At 35.1% G+C, this 20,299-nt stretch overlaps 1 protein-coding gene across 15 annotated transcripts in view; it reads right to left on the bottom strand.

The window, feature by feature from the left end:
• GPHN (gephyrin) overlaps positions 1–20,299 on the bottom strand; it is a 667,615-nt gene that overhangs the window by 415,834 nt on the left and 231,482 nt on the right. For all 15 annotated transcript variants that reach the window (XM_032179254.3, XM_032179251.2, XM_032753695.2 and 12 more), the window contains exon 3: positions 285–342. In XM_032179254.3, the coding sequence (XP_032035145.1) occupies positions 285–342 (58 nt within the window). The remainder of the gene's footprint in view (positions 1–284; positions 343–20,299) is intronic.

The raw sequence follows: 20,299 nt of genomic DNA on the forward strand, positions 1-20,299 counted from the left end.
TATAGGCGCCCGCCTCTGCGCCCGGCTAATTTTTTGTATTTTTAGTAGAAACGGGGTTTCACCATGTTAGCCAAGATGGTCTCGATCTCCTGACCTCATGATCCGCCCGCCTCGGCCTCCCAAAGTGCTGGGATGCATATAAATTTTTAATTTAACTAAGATAACTAAGAATTAAATAATATTCTAACATAGCCAAATATCAATTGCATAAAGAAAAAGCAACTCTTCCCTACCCCTCACCAAAATGCTAAGTGTTTGTAGAGGTGAAAAATGCCATACTATACCTTGATTTCTTCTATTTCGTCTGGTACTATCTTGTATGCTGATATAGTCCCACCCAACCTGAAATTAGGAGAAGAAAATATTCTCAAAACCAGCAATAGTGTTTAAAAAGTATGAAAGATTTCTGCCATTACCATCAGAATGCTACCAATAACTCCCAGTATTCACCCCAACAACCATGGAGGAAAAACAACCATTTTGTGCATATATTTTCCATGTATTAGTTTAAAAGAGGTAGATAATGAATGACTATCAAAAGAGAAAATATTGTTAGATTTTTACCCATAACTAAGCTCCTCTTATTGATGATTTTAATAACGCTGAAACTGTCACTTTTACTGCTGTCTGTCACAGCTAACATGCATCAGGAACTGACAGCAAACATGTTTGACTTTTTAAAGAAAGAAATCATAGCTTTTTACTTTTTATAGTAGTTTTAGGTTTACAGAAAAATAGAGCAGAAATTAGAGCATTCACATATTTCTGCCCGTCCTTCCCCATGACCTTGTTTCCCTTGTTATTAACATCTTGCATTAGTGTGGTACATCTTGCATTAGTGTGGTACATGTGCTACAACTGGTGAACAAACATTGATTTTGCTTCTTTTTTAAAGTAATTTGAATAGGGAGTCAGAGAGACATGTGTGCCCAGCACTGCCCAAGGGGAAGAGATGAGAATTTGGGAGTTACAGATAATTTAATCCTTAAAATGTTCTTTGCCTTGAGACAGTGATGCCATTGTACGTCATATTCACCTGTTTGAAGTATTTTTTAGAAAGCAACTAAGCTCTATTTAAGATCATATGCCAAGTATGTATCATATATTATCTAATTTAATCCTTGCAATTATCTCTATTATAAAAATGGGAAAATTGAAACAGAAACATTCAGTAATTTTTCTTAAGCAACTGAAGGAACTACCAAGTGAATGAGTTGAGATGTACAAAAGTGTAAAATACACACCAGATTTTGAATACTTAGTATGAAAAACAGAATAATTTTAATATATTGACTACATGTTAAAATAACATTTTAGATATATTGGGTTAAATATATTATTAAAGTTAATTTCATCTGTTTCTTTTTACTTTTTAAAATGTGGCTACTTAGAAACTTTAAAATTACATACAGGGTTGTGACCCCCAGCACATCTCTATCAGGTACCCTAGGCTATTAAACTCCAAATTACCTAACTGCCTTTGTTCTAATTCAGTGCTTACCAAGGAACCTTCTGATTACTTATCCGCGTTTATTAAGTACACTTCAGCAACAAAAAAAGGAGTATCATATGTAAGAGACTTATGTGTTCTGGACCCTTTAGGATATCTCCTCTCCCAAATGTAAAATAATAAATACCATTCTGGTTTCCATTAAAAAAAAGATATCCAACCAAATGATTTTTATTAAATATGCATTAAAACTCTTTAATATTTATTACCATTTATTCTTACTAATGAAACTAGTGTTCAAATCTTTTTTTTTTTTTTGAGACGGAGTCTTACTCTCTCACCAGGCTGGAGTGCAGTGGCGTGATCTCGGCTCACTGCCACCTCTGCCTCCCAGGTTCAAGCAATTCTCCTGCCTCAGCCTCCCGAGTAGCTGGGATTACACACACGCACCACCCCACCCAGCTAATTTTTGTACTTTTAGTAGAGACGGGGTTTCACATGGTTGGCCAGGATGGTCTTGATCTCCTGACCTCAAGTGTCCGCCCGCCTCGGCCTCCCAAATTGCATGTTCAAATCTTGATTTGAGAATTATTTCTTACACTTAAAATACCATGATTAAATGGTATAAACACAAACGAATTTTAACTTAATTCACTTCATATAAGGTATACCAGTGATGTAACAAACAAGATCATAGTAAGATAGCTATATGATCAAGTGGCTAAATAATGGAGGAAACTTGGAGGAATTCCCTATTATGCTACACACAGAAATGAGAAAGAAAATGAAAGTTGATATGAAAACCAGAAAAAATCCCAGAAAATAGAAACAATCTAAAAAAAAACTAATAGAAACTGAGTCATATAGATTATTAAAAACACCTATTCACTAATAAACCTACTTCAGCCCATCATTTCTTTCCATTACCTGACTATAACCAAAATAATGATAACTTTACCAACTAGTAGTTTTGACCTTTGAACTGATTTCTGAAAATGACATTTCTATTTTTATGACTTCATTAAACACAGATAGTTTAATATGCTATCAGTATTGCACAGTTACTGCACTGAAGCCTAGATAATAACTCACTCCAAATTTCATGTTCTTTCTATTACATTACACTGTTCCTTCTCATTGTTGAAGAATTCACTCTGCAGTAAAATATAGTTCTATATTACTGTAGTCAATATATAAAAATAGTACTACATTGGCAGTGATAGTGGTAGTAATAGTTGAAATACTACTACAAGTTATATATATATATATATTTTTTTTTTGAGACAGAGTTTCGCTCTGTCGCCCAGGGTGGAGTGCAGTCATGTGATCTCAGCTCACTGCAACCTCCATCTCCTGGGTTCAAGTGATTCTCCTGCCTCAGCCTCCTGAGTAGCTGGGACTACAGATGCACGCCACCACACCTGACTAATTTTTGTATTTTTAGTAGAGATGAGGTTTCACCGTGTTGGCCAGGATGGTCTCGATCTCCTGACCTCATGACCGACCTACCTCAGCCTCCCAAAGGGCTGAGACTACAGGCAGGAGACACCGCGCCTGGCTGCATTTTGACCATTTAAAATTATGCAATTCGATGGCATTAAATACATTCCCAGTATTGTGTATCATTACTATTTTCAAAACGTTTGCAGTTAATTAACTGTAAACATTAAGCAGTAATTCTCCATTTACCTCTCTCCCCAGCTCCTGGTAACCTCTAATCTACTTCCTGTTTCTGTGAATTTGCCTGTTCTAGACATGTCATGTAAGTCGAATCATATATAACATTTGTCCTATTGTGTCTGGCTTATATCGTTAAGCATAATGTTTTCAAAATTCTTTCATGTTGTAACATGTAGGAGAACTTCATTCCCTTTTATGGCTGAATAATATTTCATTACATACGCATGCCACATTTTATTTATCCATTCATCTGTTAATGGATGCTTGGATTGTTTCCATCTTTTGGCTACTGTGAATGATGTTATGATGAACACCGGCATATAAGTGTCTGTGTGAGTCTCTCTTTAATTTTTTGGGGAATATATCTAGGAGGTAGAATTGCTTCATCATTCTATGTCTAGCTTTCTGAAAAACCAAGCTGTTTTTCATAGTGGCTGTATTATACATTCCTATGAGCAATACATGAGGGTCCAATTTCTCCACACCCTTGTCAAAGTTGCTACTTTCATTATTTTTTAATGGCTATCCTAGTGGGTGTGAAGTAGCCTCTCACTGTGGCTTGAATTTGCATTTCTCTAATGACTAGTGAGACTGAGGATCTTTTTATGTTTTATTGGCCATTTGTGTATCTTTGGAGAAATTCAAGTCCTCTGCCCATTTAAAATTTGTTTTTTTGTAGTTGTTGAGTTGTACGAGTTCTTTACATATTCTGAATTTTAAACCCTTATCAGATATATGGTTTTAAAATATTTCTCCCATTCTATAGGTTGTCTTTTCACTTTCTTGATAATGTTGTTTGATGCACAGAACTTAAATTCTGACAAAGTCTAATTCATCTATTTTTTTCTTTTGTTGCTCATGTTATTGGTGTCATACATACAAATCCACTGCCAAACCCAAGGCAGTAAAGATTTATCCCTATTTTCTTCAAAGAGTTTTATGGTTTTAGCTCTTGTATTTAGGTCATTCATCCATTTAGAGTTCATTTTTCTATATGGTGTGAGGTATGGGTTCAAATTATTTATTTTCCATGTTAAAATTTGGTTGTTGAGGAAATTTCCTTTCTCAAAGCTATTGTCACAGCTTTGACTTGGCACCCTTGTCAAAATTCAATTGGCCATAGATGCATGGGTTCATTTCTATATCTTCAGTTGTATTCCATTCATCTATAGGTCTTTACATCAATACCATGTGGTCTTGATTACTCTAAGCTTTGTAGTAAGTTTTGAAGTTGGGAAGTGTGAGTCTTCCAATACTGTCCTTTTTCAAAACTGTCTTGACTACTTGGGACCCCTTGAAATGTCACAGAAATTTTAGGTTTGGCTTTTCCATTTCCGAAAAAAAAAATGACTGCTAGAATATTTATAGGAATTATACTGAATCTGTAGGTAACTTTGGGTAGTACTGACATTTTAAAAATATTAACTCAGCAGGGAGCAGTGGCTCATGCCTGTAATCCCAGCACTTTGGGAGGCCAAGGCGGGCTGATCACAAGATCAGGAGATCGAGACCATCCTGGCTAACACAGTGAAACTCCGTCTCTACTAAAAATAAAAAAAAATTAACTTGGCGTGGTGGCGGGTGCCTGTAGTCCCAGCTTCTCAGGAGGCTGAGGCAGGAGAATAGCATGAACCCGGAGCTTGCAGTGACCCGAGATCATGCCACTGCACTGCACTCCAGCCTGGGCAACAGAGCAAGACTCCGTCTCAAAAAAAAAAAAAAATTAACTCTTTCATTCCATGAACATGGGATGCTTTTCCACTTATTTAGGTCTTCTTTAATTTCCTTCAGCAATATTTTGTAATTTTCAATGTCTTTCATCTCCTTGGTTAAATTTATGCCAAGGGATTTTCAGATGCTATTTTAAATGGAATTGTTTTTATTTCCAGTTAGGATTTATTGCTGGTATATAGAAACACAAATGATTTTTGTGTGCTCAGCTTGTATCCTGCAACTTTGCTGAACTCATTTATTGGCTCTAGTAGCTTTCTTGTGATAAAAAACGTTTATATGTAGCAGCATGTTATCTGTGAACAGACACAGTTTTACTTCTTCTTTTTCAATGTAGATGCCTTTTTTTCTTTGTCTACCTGTTCTGGCTACAACTTGCAGTACAATGGTGAACAGCAGTAGTGAAAACAGGAATATCCGCCTTGTTCCTGATATAAGGAGAAAACATTTTTCTCATCACTGAGTATAACGATGTTAGCTGTGGGCTTTTCATAGATGCCTATTTATCATGTTAAGGAAATTACCTTCTTTTCTTAGTGTTCTGTGTGTTTTTACCATAGAAGTGTGTTGTTGGATCTTTGTTTTTTGTTTGTCAAATAAGATGATCATAAGATTTTGTTTTCGTTCATTCTATTAACATAGTATATTACAGTAATTGATTTTCTTATGTTGAACCACTCTTGCATTCCTGGTGTATTCCTACTTGGTCATAGTATATAATCCTTTTAATATGCTGTTGCATTCAATTTGCTAGTGTTTTCCCATCTATATTCACAAGGGATATGGATATGTAATTTTCCTTCCTTGTGATGTGTTAATCTGGCTTTGGTAGCAAAGTAATGCTTGCCTCACAGAATGAGAAAGCGTTCTCTCCTCTTATATGTTTCGGAAGAGTTTAGGACAGACTGGTGTTAATTCTTTTAGGTAATTCATTGGTTTCTAAGAATTTGTCCATTTCATCTAAATTATCTAATTTGTTGGCATACAATTGTTCATAGTATTCTCTTATAATCCTTTTTATTTCTGTACGTTCAGTAATAATGTTCCCACTTTAATTTCTGATTTTAGTGTTTGATCTTCTCAATTTTTCCCTAAGTCAATCTGGCTAACAGTTTGTCAATTTTGATGATCTTTTCTTTTTCTTTCTTTTTTTTGAGAGGAGTCTCGCTCTGTTGCCCAGGGTGGAGTGCAGTGGTGCGATCTCAGCTCACTGCAACCACCGCCTCCTGGGTTCAAGCGATTCTCCTACTGCAGCCTCCCGAGTAGCTGGGATGACAGGCGCCTGCCACCACGTCTGGCTAATTTTTGCATTTTTAGTGGAGATGGGGTTTCACCATGTTGGCCAGGTTGGTCTCGAACTCCTGACCTCGGGTGATCGACCCACCTTGCCTCCCAAAGTGCTGGGATTATAGGCATGAGCCACCGTGCCTGGCTGGTGATCTTTTCAAAGAAACAAGTTTTGATTTCTGTTACTCTTGTTTTTTGATTCTTTATTTCATTATTTCCACTCTAATCTTTATTGCCTTCTTTTGTTTCATTACTGCCTTGTATTGTGTTTAGCTATTTTCTTTTATGTTTTCTTCTAGTGAATCATTTTGACTCCCTTCTAATTTCCTTTTGTCTACATCTTTTAGATATTTTCTTTGTGATTATCATGGGGAAGAAATATATTTAACCTTCTAAATTTATAACAATCTAGTTTGAGTTGATACCAACTGAACTTCAATATCATACAACATCCCTGCTCCTACATAGCTCCATCTGCTGGTTTTGGGTTTGTTTTCTCTTCTTTTTCTAGTTTATCAATGTATAAAGTTAAGGTAATTTGAGATGCTTCTACCTTTTTAACGCAATTTCCCCCTAAACACTGCTTTCACCACATCCCATAAGTTCTCAAATGTTGTGTTTTTGATTTGCCTCAAGGTATTTTTGAATTATACTTGGGATTTCTTCTTTAAACCACTGGTTATTTAAGAATTTAATTTCTCCATATTGTAAGTTTTCTAATTTCTTTTTTTTTTTTGGTTGATTTTTAGATTTATTCTCTTGTGGTCAGAGACCACACTTTGTAAGATTTCAATCTTTTTAAACGTATTGAGAGGTTTTTTTTTGTGGCCTAATATTACCATTTATCCTGTAGAATGTTCTATGCCTTCTTTAGTGTATTATCAGCAATTGCAAAATAAAACATGACTGCATGTGGGTCTCCTAACTTACTATATTAAATGTCATAATACATTTATTGCCTTAATATAAGTTCTTTTAATATATTTTTAATTTTACTCCTTTTCTGAATGACATATCATTATAATAAAAATTAACAAACATGTAGATAGTGATTACTGCCATTAACAAACTATTCCAGAAAAATTGCTTGGCCCATGTTCACTTAAGAATAGTAATGTTGGCCAGGCGCGGTGGCTCACACCTGTAATCCCAGAACTTTGGGAGGCCGAGGTGGGTGGATCACGAGGTTAGGAGATAGAGACCATCTTGGCCAACATGGTGAAACCCTGGCTCTACTAAAATACAAAAAAATTAGCCCGATGTAGTGACATGTGCCTGTAATCCCAGCCACTTGGGAAGCTTAGGCAGGGGAATCGCTTGAACCCGGGCGGCAGAGGTTGCAGTGAGCTGAAATTGTGCCACTGCAACTCTAACTTGGTGACACAGCAACATTCTGGCTCAAAAAAAAAAAAAAAAAAAAAGAATAGTAATATTTAAAAGTAATTCAGGGTAGCTCAGAAATATTTTCATTTTCTGCCCCCACTGAAATCTGCTTTTCCTCTAGTTTACCCCAATTTTTTTATAGTAAATATTAATTAATCATGTCAAAGATATGGAAATCTTGGATTCATTCTTCTTTCTCAGTTCCTACAGCAATTAGTGACTAAGTCATATTTCTACTTGCCTTCACTTATCTGGAAACACATTTTAATAATATCCTCATCACAGATGCTCAAGTCTGATGCTTCTAAAATATATTTTTTCATCATGCCACACCTTTAAGTAATGCATAATACCTTAACAAGTTAAACTTCCCTTATAAACCTCATTCCTGGTTCCATCTCTTGTCTCATTATTTCACAGTCCTTCTATGTTCTAGCAATTATCAATTAGTAGTTTAATAAATGTATCAATTTCTTACCCATATGTCTTCATATTACCCTTGTCCTGAATGTTCTTCTCCAGCCCACAAACTCCTAACCACCTTTCAGGTTTCAATATAACTTTCAGAAGACTTATCTGAGCTCTAGAAGCAGAGAGAAGCACTTTCTCTGCTCATTGAATAGTGCCTCACTCATATCTAAATTACAGTGTTTGTCCCATTATTGTAATATTTCCTTAGAGATCTACATTCTCCATTATATTATAAAGGTACATATAACATTTTGGTTACCTTTCCATTTCTGGCACATAGTGAGTACTCAAAGCTTGGCAAATTAACAAATGTTTGGTGTATTAATGAACGATGCCAAAGGAGCTAAACATGAGACTTTTCAGCAAGATTTCAGCAAATCCTTTGCCTAAAAGAAGCAGTATGTTTAATAATCTTTATTTTATAAAATAATTCCTAGATGTCTTTGTTTGGGCACTGTTTTACTCTTGAAGCTTTCACTTTGATTGAAGCAACAAGCATGTGTTTAGTGATTTCCATAAGAAGCCAAAATATTGATTTATACATTAAACCTTAATGAATTAGTCTTGCTTAGAACAGAATGTTCTAAAAATATCACTGTATTTGGCTTAATTCCTGCCATTTATAAAAGTTATCAGAAATCATTTTAACTAAGATTAACTAACATTAATCTTATTTTTTTTCCCCAGGAAGATCCTGTTGTCTGAATGATGCCAAAGATTTCAACCTCATTAGAATGGTTCTATTAAACATAAAGCCAAAACTTCTAGCCTTACTTAACATACACATACAATCAATTAATTCTATAAAAAATTATTTGTAGTGCTTTCTATGCTTAAGGTCCTGTAGCAGAACATAAAGTCCTAGCTTCCAGTTCTAATTTTTAAAATCTAACATTGTTATAAGAAATTATATATTGTAGCAATATGGTTTATCACTGGTTTATTTTAAAATATGCAATATTAAGAAAACAAATAGTAAAGTTATAAAATCAAGAAATGGAGAATATCTAATTCAATGATATGTCCGTTGATTTAATAATTCATTCAACAATTATTTCTTTCTCACAGTACTTTTTGACTGATTTATTTATTTATTTTTTATTTATTTATTTTTTGAGACGGAGTCTCGCTCCGTCGCCCAGGCTTGAGTGCGGTGATGTGATCTCGGCTCACTGCAAGCTCCACCTCCTGGGTTCACGCCATGCTCCTGCCTCAGCCTCCCGAGTAGCTGGGAATACAGACGCCTGCCACCATGCTAGGCTAATTTTTTTATTTTTAGTAGAGATGGGGTTTCACCGTGTTAGCCAGGATGGTCTCGATCTCCTGACCTCATGATCTGTCCGCCTCAGCCTCCCAAAGTGCTGGGATTACAGGCACGAGCCACCGTGCCCGACCTACTTTTTGGCTTATTAAAGGATTTATGGGGTGCTATAAAATCAACATGTATCTCAAATAAATGACATTTTTTTGTAATGTCAATACAAAATAATACAATACAAAAACAAAAACAGAATCTTCCTCAAAAAAGAAATTATAGAGCAGTGTTTAGGTCAAATCACAATCTGCCACACATAACATAGAATGCTAAAATATGCATCAATCTTTCAAAATATGGTTTCTTGGGGAAGAAATCTATAAATCAAATGTTCACTAAATTTTATTCCCTTGGGAGAAGTTAAGCATTTATAGGTTTTAAACAGACACCAGGGCCTACTTGAGGGTGGAGAGTGAGGATCCAAAAACTATGCTTATTACCTGGGTGACAAAATAATCTGTACACCAAACCCTCGTGACATGCAATTTATCCATGTAAGAAACCTGCAAATGTACATTCTGAACTAAAATAAAAGTTGGAAAGAAAAAAAAAGAATGTATAGGTTTTAATCTCACAATTTCAGTGGCATTCAGAGAAAAGGCATGTTTTAAAGCAAAGGTGTAGTATCTGAGCAGACCTGGAGTTACAATTTTACAAAAGACAACAATGTTTGAAATTTTCATACAGTATTTTAAATAAAGTATACTTTTATATCATTTCCAAATGTAGCTATATTTTTTAAATGTTTTAACAGAGAAAAAATAGTTGAAAAGTGGATACATGTTGACAGTACAAAGGAAGGACCTTTGATTCGCTCTATTTGAACAATAATATAATTATGGAAATCATATATAAAATCAGATAGAAATAAAAGTTGGGTTAGAGAAAAATTATGTTCAATTACTTTGAAAGTTCCCAACTGACAATCACACACTGACTAAACAGCTCATTAAACAATAAAAGTGGAATACAAGACTTTTTGAGAGAAAAAATATACATAGGTACAAAAATGCTAAATTATATTATAAAAATGTCCAACCTCAGGAAGAAATGTGTTGAGAAGCACTACAAGTTTAATAAATAAGGTAAAATATATGCATTATTGCTAACCATGTCTTACTAATGCTTTGGGATAAAAGTAAATTTTTTTTTCTAATTGTATTCAAATTATTTTCTTATTTGTGTTGCAGCCCTTTGAGGAAATAACAATGACAAGATTACAGAAATTAGTCTGAATGATATCTACATTAAAACCTTGTAGATATGGCGGGGTGCGGTGGCTCATGCCTGTAATCCCAGCACTTTGGGAGGCCAAGGCAGGCAGATCACAAGGTCAGGAGATCGAGACCATCCTGGCTAACACGGTGAAACTCCATCTCTACTAAAAATACAAAAAAGTAGCCAGGCGCGGTGGCGGGCGCCTGCAGTCCCAGCTACTCGGGAGGCTGAGGCAGGAGAATGGTGTGAACCCGGGAGGCGGAGTTGCAGTGAGCCGAGATTGCACCACTGCACTCCAGCCTGGGCGACAGGGCGAGACTCCATCAAAAAAAAAAAAAAAAAAACCTTCTAGATATGATGCTCAATTACCTTATGTCAGCAGTCAAGATGGCAAAATATAAAGATTATCTAGGGCCCAATGAAAATAAAATACTCCATGTTTGACAATATTTAGAACTGACTTCAGGGCTAGGTTCACTGGCTCACGCCAGTAATCCCAGCACTTCTGGAAGCCAAGGTGAGAGGATTTCTTGAGGCCAGGAGTTTGAGACCAGCCTATGCAACATAGTGAGAGTCCACTTCTTTAAAACAAACAAAAAAAAAGAACTCTTACTTCAGTGATGTGTAATTTCTAAAGCAAAAGAGAGTCACGACCCAGGAAAGATAGTATCAAAGATTTCCCCAAATCATCTGGTGCGATGGCTTATGCCTGTAATCCCAGCTCTTTGGGAGGCCGAGATGGGAGGATCACAAGGTCAGGAGTTCAAGACCAGCCTGACCAACGTGGTGGGACTCCGTCTCTATTAAAAATACAAAAATTAGCTGGGCGTGGTGGTGGGCACCCGTAATCCCAGCTACTCAGGAGGCTGAGGCAGAAGAATAGCTTGAACCTGGGAGACAGAGGTTGCAGTGAGCTGAGATCACGCCATTGCAACCCAGCCTGGGTAATAGAGCAAGGCTCCATCTCAAAAAAAAAAAAAAAAAAGATTTCCCCAAATCAAAAATTCCTAAGATATTTTAGAAAGCAAGTCTATTATTGGCAGTGACAACAACAAAAAAAAAACAGCCGCCAGGGAAGTAGAAAGTACTTAGGAGATAACTGGGAAGGGGGATCAGGAAAGCAACTCCATAAAGTTGTTCTGAACTTTTACTCACCCTGGATCTGCCCATTTATGGATTTGGTACTAATTAGCATATCAAAGATTTAAAGGCCTTAGCTAAGAATAGATCTACAGGCTGGCCCCAGAGTGACCACTAGGGGGTACACATTCATGACAGATCCAAATAGCACACCAAAGTCTTGTAAAATAGAGCCAAGGTTGGAACCACACAATCCACAGAAGGCCAAAACAAAAATATCAGTATTTTCCACAGGATCGAAATAAGACTCAGAGTCTTACAAAGTAATACAGGATACAAATTCACATGGGATAAGACAATTGACTGAGCCTAATACTGAAATGATGCAGATGTTGGAAAACAGTTTGGTGGGTTTTTATAATGTTAAGTATACATTTATCATATGAGCCAGCAATTGTACATCTGGGTATTTATAGAGAAATGAAAACTTATGTTCATACCAAAACTTATATACAAATATTAACAGTACATTTATTTGTGACAGCCAAAAGCTGGAAGCAACCCAAATGTCTTTCAATGGGTTAGTAGATAAACAAACTATGGTATATATGTACAATGGAATACTATTTACCATAAAAATGAATAAATTATTGACATACACAACTTGGATATATCTCAGAGACTCTACTCTGAGAGAAGCTGGTCATACTTTCTAATTCTATTTATTTGACATTCTTAAAAACACAAACTATAGTGACGTAAAACAGATCTGTGATAGGCAGGGTAGAATGATGATGTGAAGATGTGACTATCAAGAAAGATCACAAAGGGTTTTTTTTTTACTGTATTATTGTTATTTTTAAAAATTAAATTTTAAAAAGATAAAAATTCAATTAGGGCATCATGAACACTCATTATACATAAGTAAACTGTCAAGGAATTTGAGTTACTTTAATTAATATAATCAACTATATAACAAAAGTCTTAGTGGACTATTTCTAAATTATCTAAATTTACATTTTTTTCATAATTGGCAACACTTTCCACAGTTGCTAATATATGAATTATTCTATATCAAATTTCTGACAATATATAACAAAATGGTGAAGACATACCACTATCAAATTACCATTTATAATCCCTCACAGAATACTGAATCAAAAAATCTATAAATAATATTTTGAGATAATTGGAGAAATCTAAAAATAGATTTGTATGTTATATTTTATGATATTATTGTCTCAATGTTAACATTTCCAGCATATGATAAGAGTATGGTGAACAATGTCCTTAATTTTAGGGAAACATGCTGAAGTATTCAGGGGTAAAGTGTCATTATGTCTGAAACAGTTTTTAAGTTATATAGAAAGAGAGAGAAGGCAAGACAGAGATATAAATAGATACAGCATGTATTCTCAATCATGAGAATCTAGGTGTGCAGACTGTAGCTGTTCTTATACTGTTCTCCCAACATTTTTTTTAAAGTTTGAAAGTTTTCAAAATAAAAAGTTGTAAAAATAAGAGAGTTGAAGTATAACAACAACAGCAGCAAAAGGTGAAAATAATGAATTCATAACCAAATGAACTTAATGTAGTATTCATAACCTATATTGAGATGTAGAATTTCTACACTGAAAAACTTGATCTTTTAAGGCACGTTTGTCTTAATTGGCCTTCTAACTAAAGTGTAAGTAGAATTCATTTGACTTAAGGCTTTATAAACTTCTACCACAGGGATGAATCTTCCTTACCCCTCAGGATTTAATCCAAATGTCAAATACAGCTTGTATCATAAATCCTTATAAGTAAATTTAAAAAAATTTCATTGCTATATTGAATCTCTAATAAGTAACAGTGACTAAAATATCTACTGTCAAAGATGAGGCACCTTTTATAGATGGAATCAATCTACACAGAGTCCAAACCAGAGAGCCAGAATTATTTTGTATTTGTCTCTAATAACATCTTAACAAAATGATCAGTCGACCACAATTCCTAATCTTTTAGTATTCTGAAAATGCAGTCAATTAATCAATAAAACTGAGTATTCACTATTTGTCTAACATCAGATCAGACTTCTCGTATAAGGAAATTTATGAACATTCTTTCAAGGTGTAAGAAATGCAAAATGTATTAGATAATTCACTGTTTATTCTAAACATTAGACTTACAAGTAGGTAGCCTTGTATGACTGAATGGGTGCTAAAAAGAACTCATTCTCATATACAAACACACACTGTGCCTCACCAAAGCCAACACAACTTAATTCCTTGTTTAAATTACAGGTAATACTGAAGAGGAACATATTTCCAAACACCAGTCACTTAAATCTTGGAGTGAATTGGCTGATCAGATCTTCTTTCCCTAAGAAAAGGCTTAATAAGGGAGATCAAGGAGACAATGAATTAGAAGAGGCTAGGAGGAAAATAATATGGAAAAGAAAGTAGAGTAATAAAATTAAATTTTGTGTAATAGAGTAACTCAGAATAGGCAGTAATTTACTTTAGTGAAAGCAATTTTATAATCAGGTTATAGGCAGAAGGCTACAGAACATACAGAGTTGGTCAACCTATTATATATAGCTATTCTAATTAAAATTGGAAGTTATGTTTTTATTGGGATAGATGAAAGATGAAAAAGGAGAAAGCTTGGAGCCTATTAGAAGAAAGGATGAGAAGTAGTAGTGTAAACAACAGGTTTAATTCTGAGGGTAATGATAAAATGTAATCGTTTCATTTAAAGTAACATAATATGGATATAGTTTATTCTTTACTAGTGGTGATTTATCCATATGGTGACTTGGCAAACATTAAATCCCCAAATTTTTCATTTTGCCAAGGTAATATAAGAAAAATACAAAGAAGATAAAGGAATTAAGACTTTGTTAGCTGTTTTAAAGTAATTGAAGAGTGGTTTTTTTTTTTTTTTTTGAGACGGAGTCTCGCTCTGTCGCCCAGGCTGGAGTGCAGTGGCGCAATCTCCGCCTCTGGTTTTCACGCCATTCTCCCGCCTCAGCCTCCCAAGTAGCTGGGACTACAGGCGCCCGCCACCACGCCTGGCTAATTTTTTTTGTATTTTTTTAGTAGAGACGGGGTTTCACCATGTTAGCCAGGATGGTCTCGATCTCCTGACCTCGTGATGCGCCCACCTCGGCCTCCCAAAGTAAGAGATTTTATATGGAAAGGCAAGTAAGCTTTTCTGGATGCTCTAGTGACGGAAATTACAACAGGCAACAAGACCAATTTGGGCTCAGTTTAAGAGCGTTTGCTGGATATACTGGAGTGATCTAAGAAAAAAGAAAATAAAATTGAATATGTTACCTTGAAAAGTAATTATTTTCTCTCTCTAAGTTTGTAGATAAAGACTAGAACACAATGCTTCAATTTATAGTGGGGCATACTTGGACTTTGAAGGGCGGGGGGAAGATTAAAAGTCTACCAGAGGTATAAACTGGAACAATTAAATGAAAAAAAAAAGAACTCCTCTCTACACAGGGAAACTTATTCAGGTCCCTCAGATGTAAGGGAGGCCTCATCCTGGAGTATTTTCCCAATGAGCAAACAATTGAAACAATACAGTCTTTATGATATTAAGGCAGTGGTGTCAATTTGTTGTGAATGAACAAAAGTCCTAACTCCAACTTTCTTAAACAAGAAAAAGAAACTGAAGTATTAAAAAAAAAATGCATCCTGGCTAACATGGTGAAACCCTGTTTCTACTAAAAATATAAAAAAAAATTAGCCAAGCGTGGTGGTGTGTGCCTGTGGTCCAGTATCAAGGGGTGAGGAGAGAATGGTGTGAACCAAACCCAAAAACAAAAGAAGGCCAGAAATTCAGTCTTAGAAAATAAGCAGAAATAAAATCAACTTCAAAAGGAAGAAAAATAGTATTTTAATAGAACAGCATGGCTTGGACTCTAACAATACATCACATATTTCTTCAACCTTAGGCCACCATCATGGCTGCTAAAAACTGTCACTGTTTCTTCTAAAAATCAATTCTACAATGGGGGTGGGATATTGAACAGTGAAAAAATCAAAACAATAAATTTCTATAACAAGAGCTATATAGACTCAGGGGCATATCCAATCCTGCCCAAACAGGATGGAATCTCCAATATAATGGTCTCAAATCAAACTGCACACATACTAGGAATGTGCATAATTATCCATTAAAAGAAGATATCATATATATATATAATCTAATTCTCTTTAGTTTATAATTTTGTGATATGCTTTATAATGGATAAAATAGTGTAACAATTAACACGTATCAGAATGTTAAGGCCAAAGTGAGGTATTTATTATACTGTCTATGAAGGAACTGTAAACAATGAGACTCAAAACTGTTTTTGACACTTGTGACACCACCCTGGGGGATATAAGAATGTTGAAATCTAACAAGGCAAAAGAGCTCCTTTTGGAAAAGTGTTGTTAGAGTGTTTTGACATTTTTAGGGGGATGGTGTCAAGGAAGAGCATTCAATAAAGCATTCTGAGAGTTTGACATGTATCCCTTGGAATTGTGGAAAAGCTTGTTTTTGCTCGAGAGGACTAAAAAAGAAAGACTCACTGGAATCAATGAAGATAGCAGGGCAAGGAGAAAGGACAGTAAAGGTGGAAGTTTACACTTTGGTCATTTAGCATGATAAAGACTTACAAGTTTTTATCATGAATCAACTGGACAATACTGAAGGTAACTGAGCCAAAGCCAACTCAAAGGACTTTATCCCTGTATCAGAGGCTGCCAGGGTGAGGAGATATTAGAAGGAGGCTATGGGATATTCTGCTGGTGATAGGAGCTACAAAGGACTTGAGAGGAAGAAATAATTCGATGTAAGCTAGAAAATAAACTTTTATTTTTAGTAAAGTAACATATGTACAAACTTGAAAACATAAGATAGTGATAAAATATATATGACATAACAACAGCTGCCACCTATCCAACCATCACTTCATAGTGATTCTGCCCAAAGACAACAACTTATATGTCTTTTATAGTTGTTTGTCTCTGGTATTACTCTCCATATTTCCCCCAACCTTTTATATTAATGGACTTCCTAACACTGAATTGCCTTATACTCCTGAATAAATCATACATGCATGTAACATACATACATATATATCCTCTACTATGCTCTAAATTCCATCAAAGACTGTATATGGTTTCACAAGTCATCTCCAAAATCTAGTGCAATGTGTAGCACACAAAAGACATTCAATAAATATTTATCATATGAATAAATTAAAACAAAATTATTTGCATATTATATTTATCTCATAAATATTGGTAGATCTTACACATATTGAATAAGCAAATAAAGAATGTCTTCAAAGTTGCTTACTGCTATAGTTTGAATGTGTTCCCCAAAAAGCATGTGTTGGAAAGTGAATCCCTAATGTTGGGACCTGATGGGATGTGTTTAGGACATGAGGACTCCACCCTCATGAAAGGATTAATGTCAACTATAAAAGGGCTTGAAGCTGCAAGTTTGATTTCTTCCTCTCTCACATACATGCTCTCTTGCCCTTCTTCCTTCTGCCATGAGATGCCACAAGAAGGCCCTCACCAGATGCTGGCACCTTGATACTGGACTTCCCGGCTTTCCAGAACTGTAAGAAATAACTTCTTTCGAGAAGTGTCTGTTCATGTCCTTTGCCCACTTTTTGATGGGGTTGTTTGTTTTTTTCTTGTAAATTTGTTTGCAGCCAAAAAACACATGAAGAAATGCTCATCATCACTGGCCATCAGAGAAATGCAATCATCTCACACCAGTTAGAACGGCCATCATTAAAAAAGCAGGAAACAACAGGTGCTGGAGAGGATGTGGAGAAATAGGAACACTTTTACACTGTTGGTGGGACTGTAAACTAGTTCAACCATTGTGGAAGTCAGTGTGGCGATTCCTCAGGGATCTAGAACTAGAAATACCATTTGACCCAGCCATCCCATTACTGGGTATATACCCAAAGGACTATAAATCATGCTGCTATAAAGACACATGCACACGTATGTTTATTGCGGCACTATTCACAATAGCAAAGACTTGGAACCAACCCAAATGTCCAACAACGATAGCACATATACACCATGGAATACTATGCAGCCATAAAAAATGATGAGTTCGTGTCCTTTGTAGGGACATGGATGAAACTGGAAAACATCATTCTCAGTAAACTATCGCAAGGACAAAAAACCAAACAGTGCATGTTCTCACTCATAGGTGGGAATTGAACAATGAGAACTCATGGACACAGGAAGGGGAACATCACACTCTGGGGACTGTTGTGGGGTGGGGGGAGGGGGGAGGGACAGCATTAGGAAATATACCTAATGCTAAATGATGAGTTAATGGGTGCAGGAAATCAACATGGCACATGGATACATATGTAACAAACCTGCACATTGTGCACATGTACCCTAAAACCTAAAGTATAATTAAAAAAAAAAAAGAAATAACTTCTTTCTTTATAAATTACCTAATCTCTGGTATTCTGTTATAACAGCACAAAAGGAACTAAGACACTTACTAAATTGCACCTAAATGAAGACTCTCAGCTTAAATCCCCAGTAATCAACAGTTCAGTGTGTTTTAAATATTCAAGGCCTTACTCTTTATAAATTTTCCACTAACTTTTATTATTCATCCACTTCATTTAAATATACATTAAGAATCCATAAGAGCCAAATATCAGTCATTTTAAAAATATGATAAACACCACAGGAAAAGCACAGATATAGCACAGAAAAGTTCTAGAATATATCACTAAGTACCACTTTTTAATACTTATTAGCAGCTTTCTGGCTTTTTTTTTTTTTTTAAGTACTAAATGTTCAGTTTAAAACAACTGGGAAATACAAAGAACCTACAAAGAAAATTTTAAAGTACCTGTAACCCTAGTATTCAGAAGTAAGCTCTACTATTAAATAAGATATTCTTTCTATGTATCGTTAAATAAATAAAATATCTTACTATTCTTTGATTTTGAGATCAATGTATAAATGTAATACTCTTAAGGTAAATATTTCCCTCATGACATTAAGTATTTATAGTAATATAATTTGTAATGGATGAACTGTTAACTCTCTGATCCTTCCTCTACTGTTGCACATAATGTTTTTCCTTTTGTTTTCTTCTTATAGAAAGCTCTAAAGACGAATGAGCATATTTGACCATACATTTGATTATATTTTAGACATTTTTGTGAGATATATTGTAAATACACAAGTGTGCATGAAACAGTGTAGTTTCGAACCTCTTTCTTGTTTTTGAATTTTTTCTCTTTGTGATAAATTCTCAATAATTTCTTTTAGCCTATTATTCACTTTGCTATTTCTCTCTTCAATTGTATCTGTTCTGCTGTTATACTACATGTGATTTTAAATTTAGATTATTTGTTTCCAATTCTAGAATTTCTAATTGGTTATTTTCCAAATTTGCTAGGACATTTTTACAGTTTGCTGTTCCCTACTGATTTTTTTCAGGTTTTGCTTTTTAGTTTTATTTTGTTTAACATATTAAGTAAGCATTGTTGTTTTTTACCCTATATCCAATCATTCCAATATTTAATGCCTATGTAGGGTTGATTCTGCTGCCTAGTGTTTCTGATGATTCTTATTCATCAAAAACACGCTTAAAGTGTTTTTCCTTCCATTGATGGTTTTTTAAAAAAAAAAAAGCAGGGGTTGGGGCAGTGGCTCACGCCTGTAATCCCAGCACTTTGGGAGGCCGAGGCGTCAGATCACGAGGTCAGGAGATCGAGACCATCCTGGCTAACACGGTGAAACCCCATCTTTACTAAAAATACAAAAAATTAGCCAGGCGTGGTGGCAGGTACCTGTACAGTCCTAGCTACTCGGGAGGCTGGGGCAGGAGAATGGTGTGAACCTGGGTGGCAGAGCTTGCAGTGAGCCGAGATTGTGCCACTGCACTCCAGCCTGGGTGACAGAGTGAGACTCCGTCTCAAAAAAAAAAAAAGCTGTAAGAAAAAATGTAAATTTTTTTTATACAGCGCAGACAACGTGAATTTGAATTGCAAATTCATTCTAGGCTCAGTTTTTGGTTATAATTTCTCAGGTACTTTTCTTAAGCCCCTGTCATGTTCAGCCCTGAGGTATTCGTCTTTCCAGTTTCCAGTCCTCTGGAAATGGGGGTTTATATAAGATGGGGGTAAGCAGAGTAGACAAGTTACTATTATTTTCTCACGTTTCAATAGAATGCCACCTAAAAAGGAAACATGAAATAAGCATTCAATAAAATATATATCCATAATAATAGCTGATTAATGACAATCAATTTCCTGGTATTATACAGTATTAAAATGATTTCATGAGGATGAATTGGAGAGCAAACATTCTCAATAGAAACTTTCTGGGCTAACTAAGGTAATTATTTAAAATAATAAAGTAAATTCAACTAACAGAACTCTAAATTTATGAAATTAACGTATTTATTATGGAAATAAATATATTAAGTAAAGAATTTTTATATATTTAAGTTTATTTACTTAGATTCTGAATTAGATATTTTAATGAAATTACTTCATCTAAAGATGCCCCTTTCCATCAGAGGGTTTAAAACTATTTTTTTAAATGACAGTAACATAATGTTTTACAAGTAAGCTGTCTGCATCAATCTATTTCTGCTCAAAGCAAGACACATGCTATAAAAAAAATCAAGAATCA

The sequence above is a fragment of the Hylobates moloch genome, unplaced genomic scaffold (genome assembly GCF_009828535.3).
Source record: "Hylobates moloch isolate HMO894 unplaced genomic scaffold, HMol_V3 SCAFFOLD_16, whole genome shotgun sequence".
NCBI lineage: Eukaryota > Metazoa > Chordata > Mammalia > Primates > Hylobatidae > Hylobates > Hylobates moloch.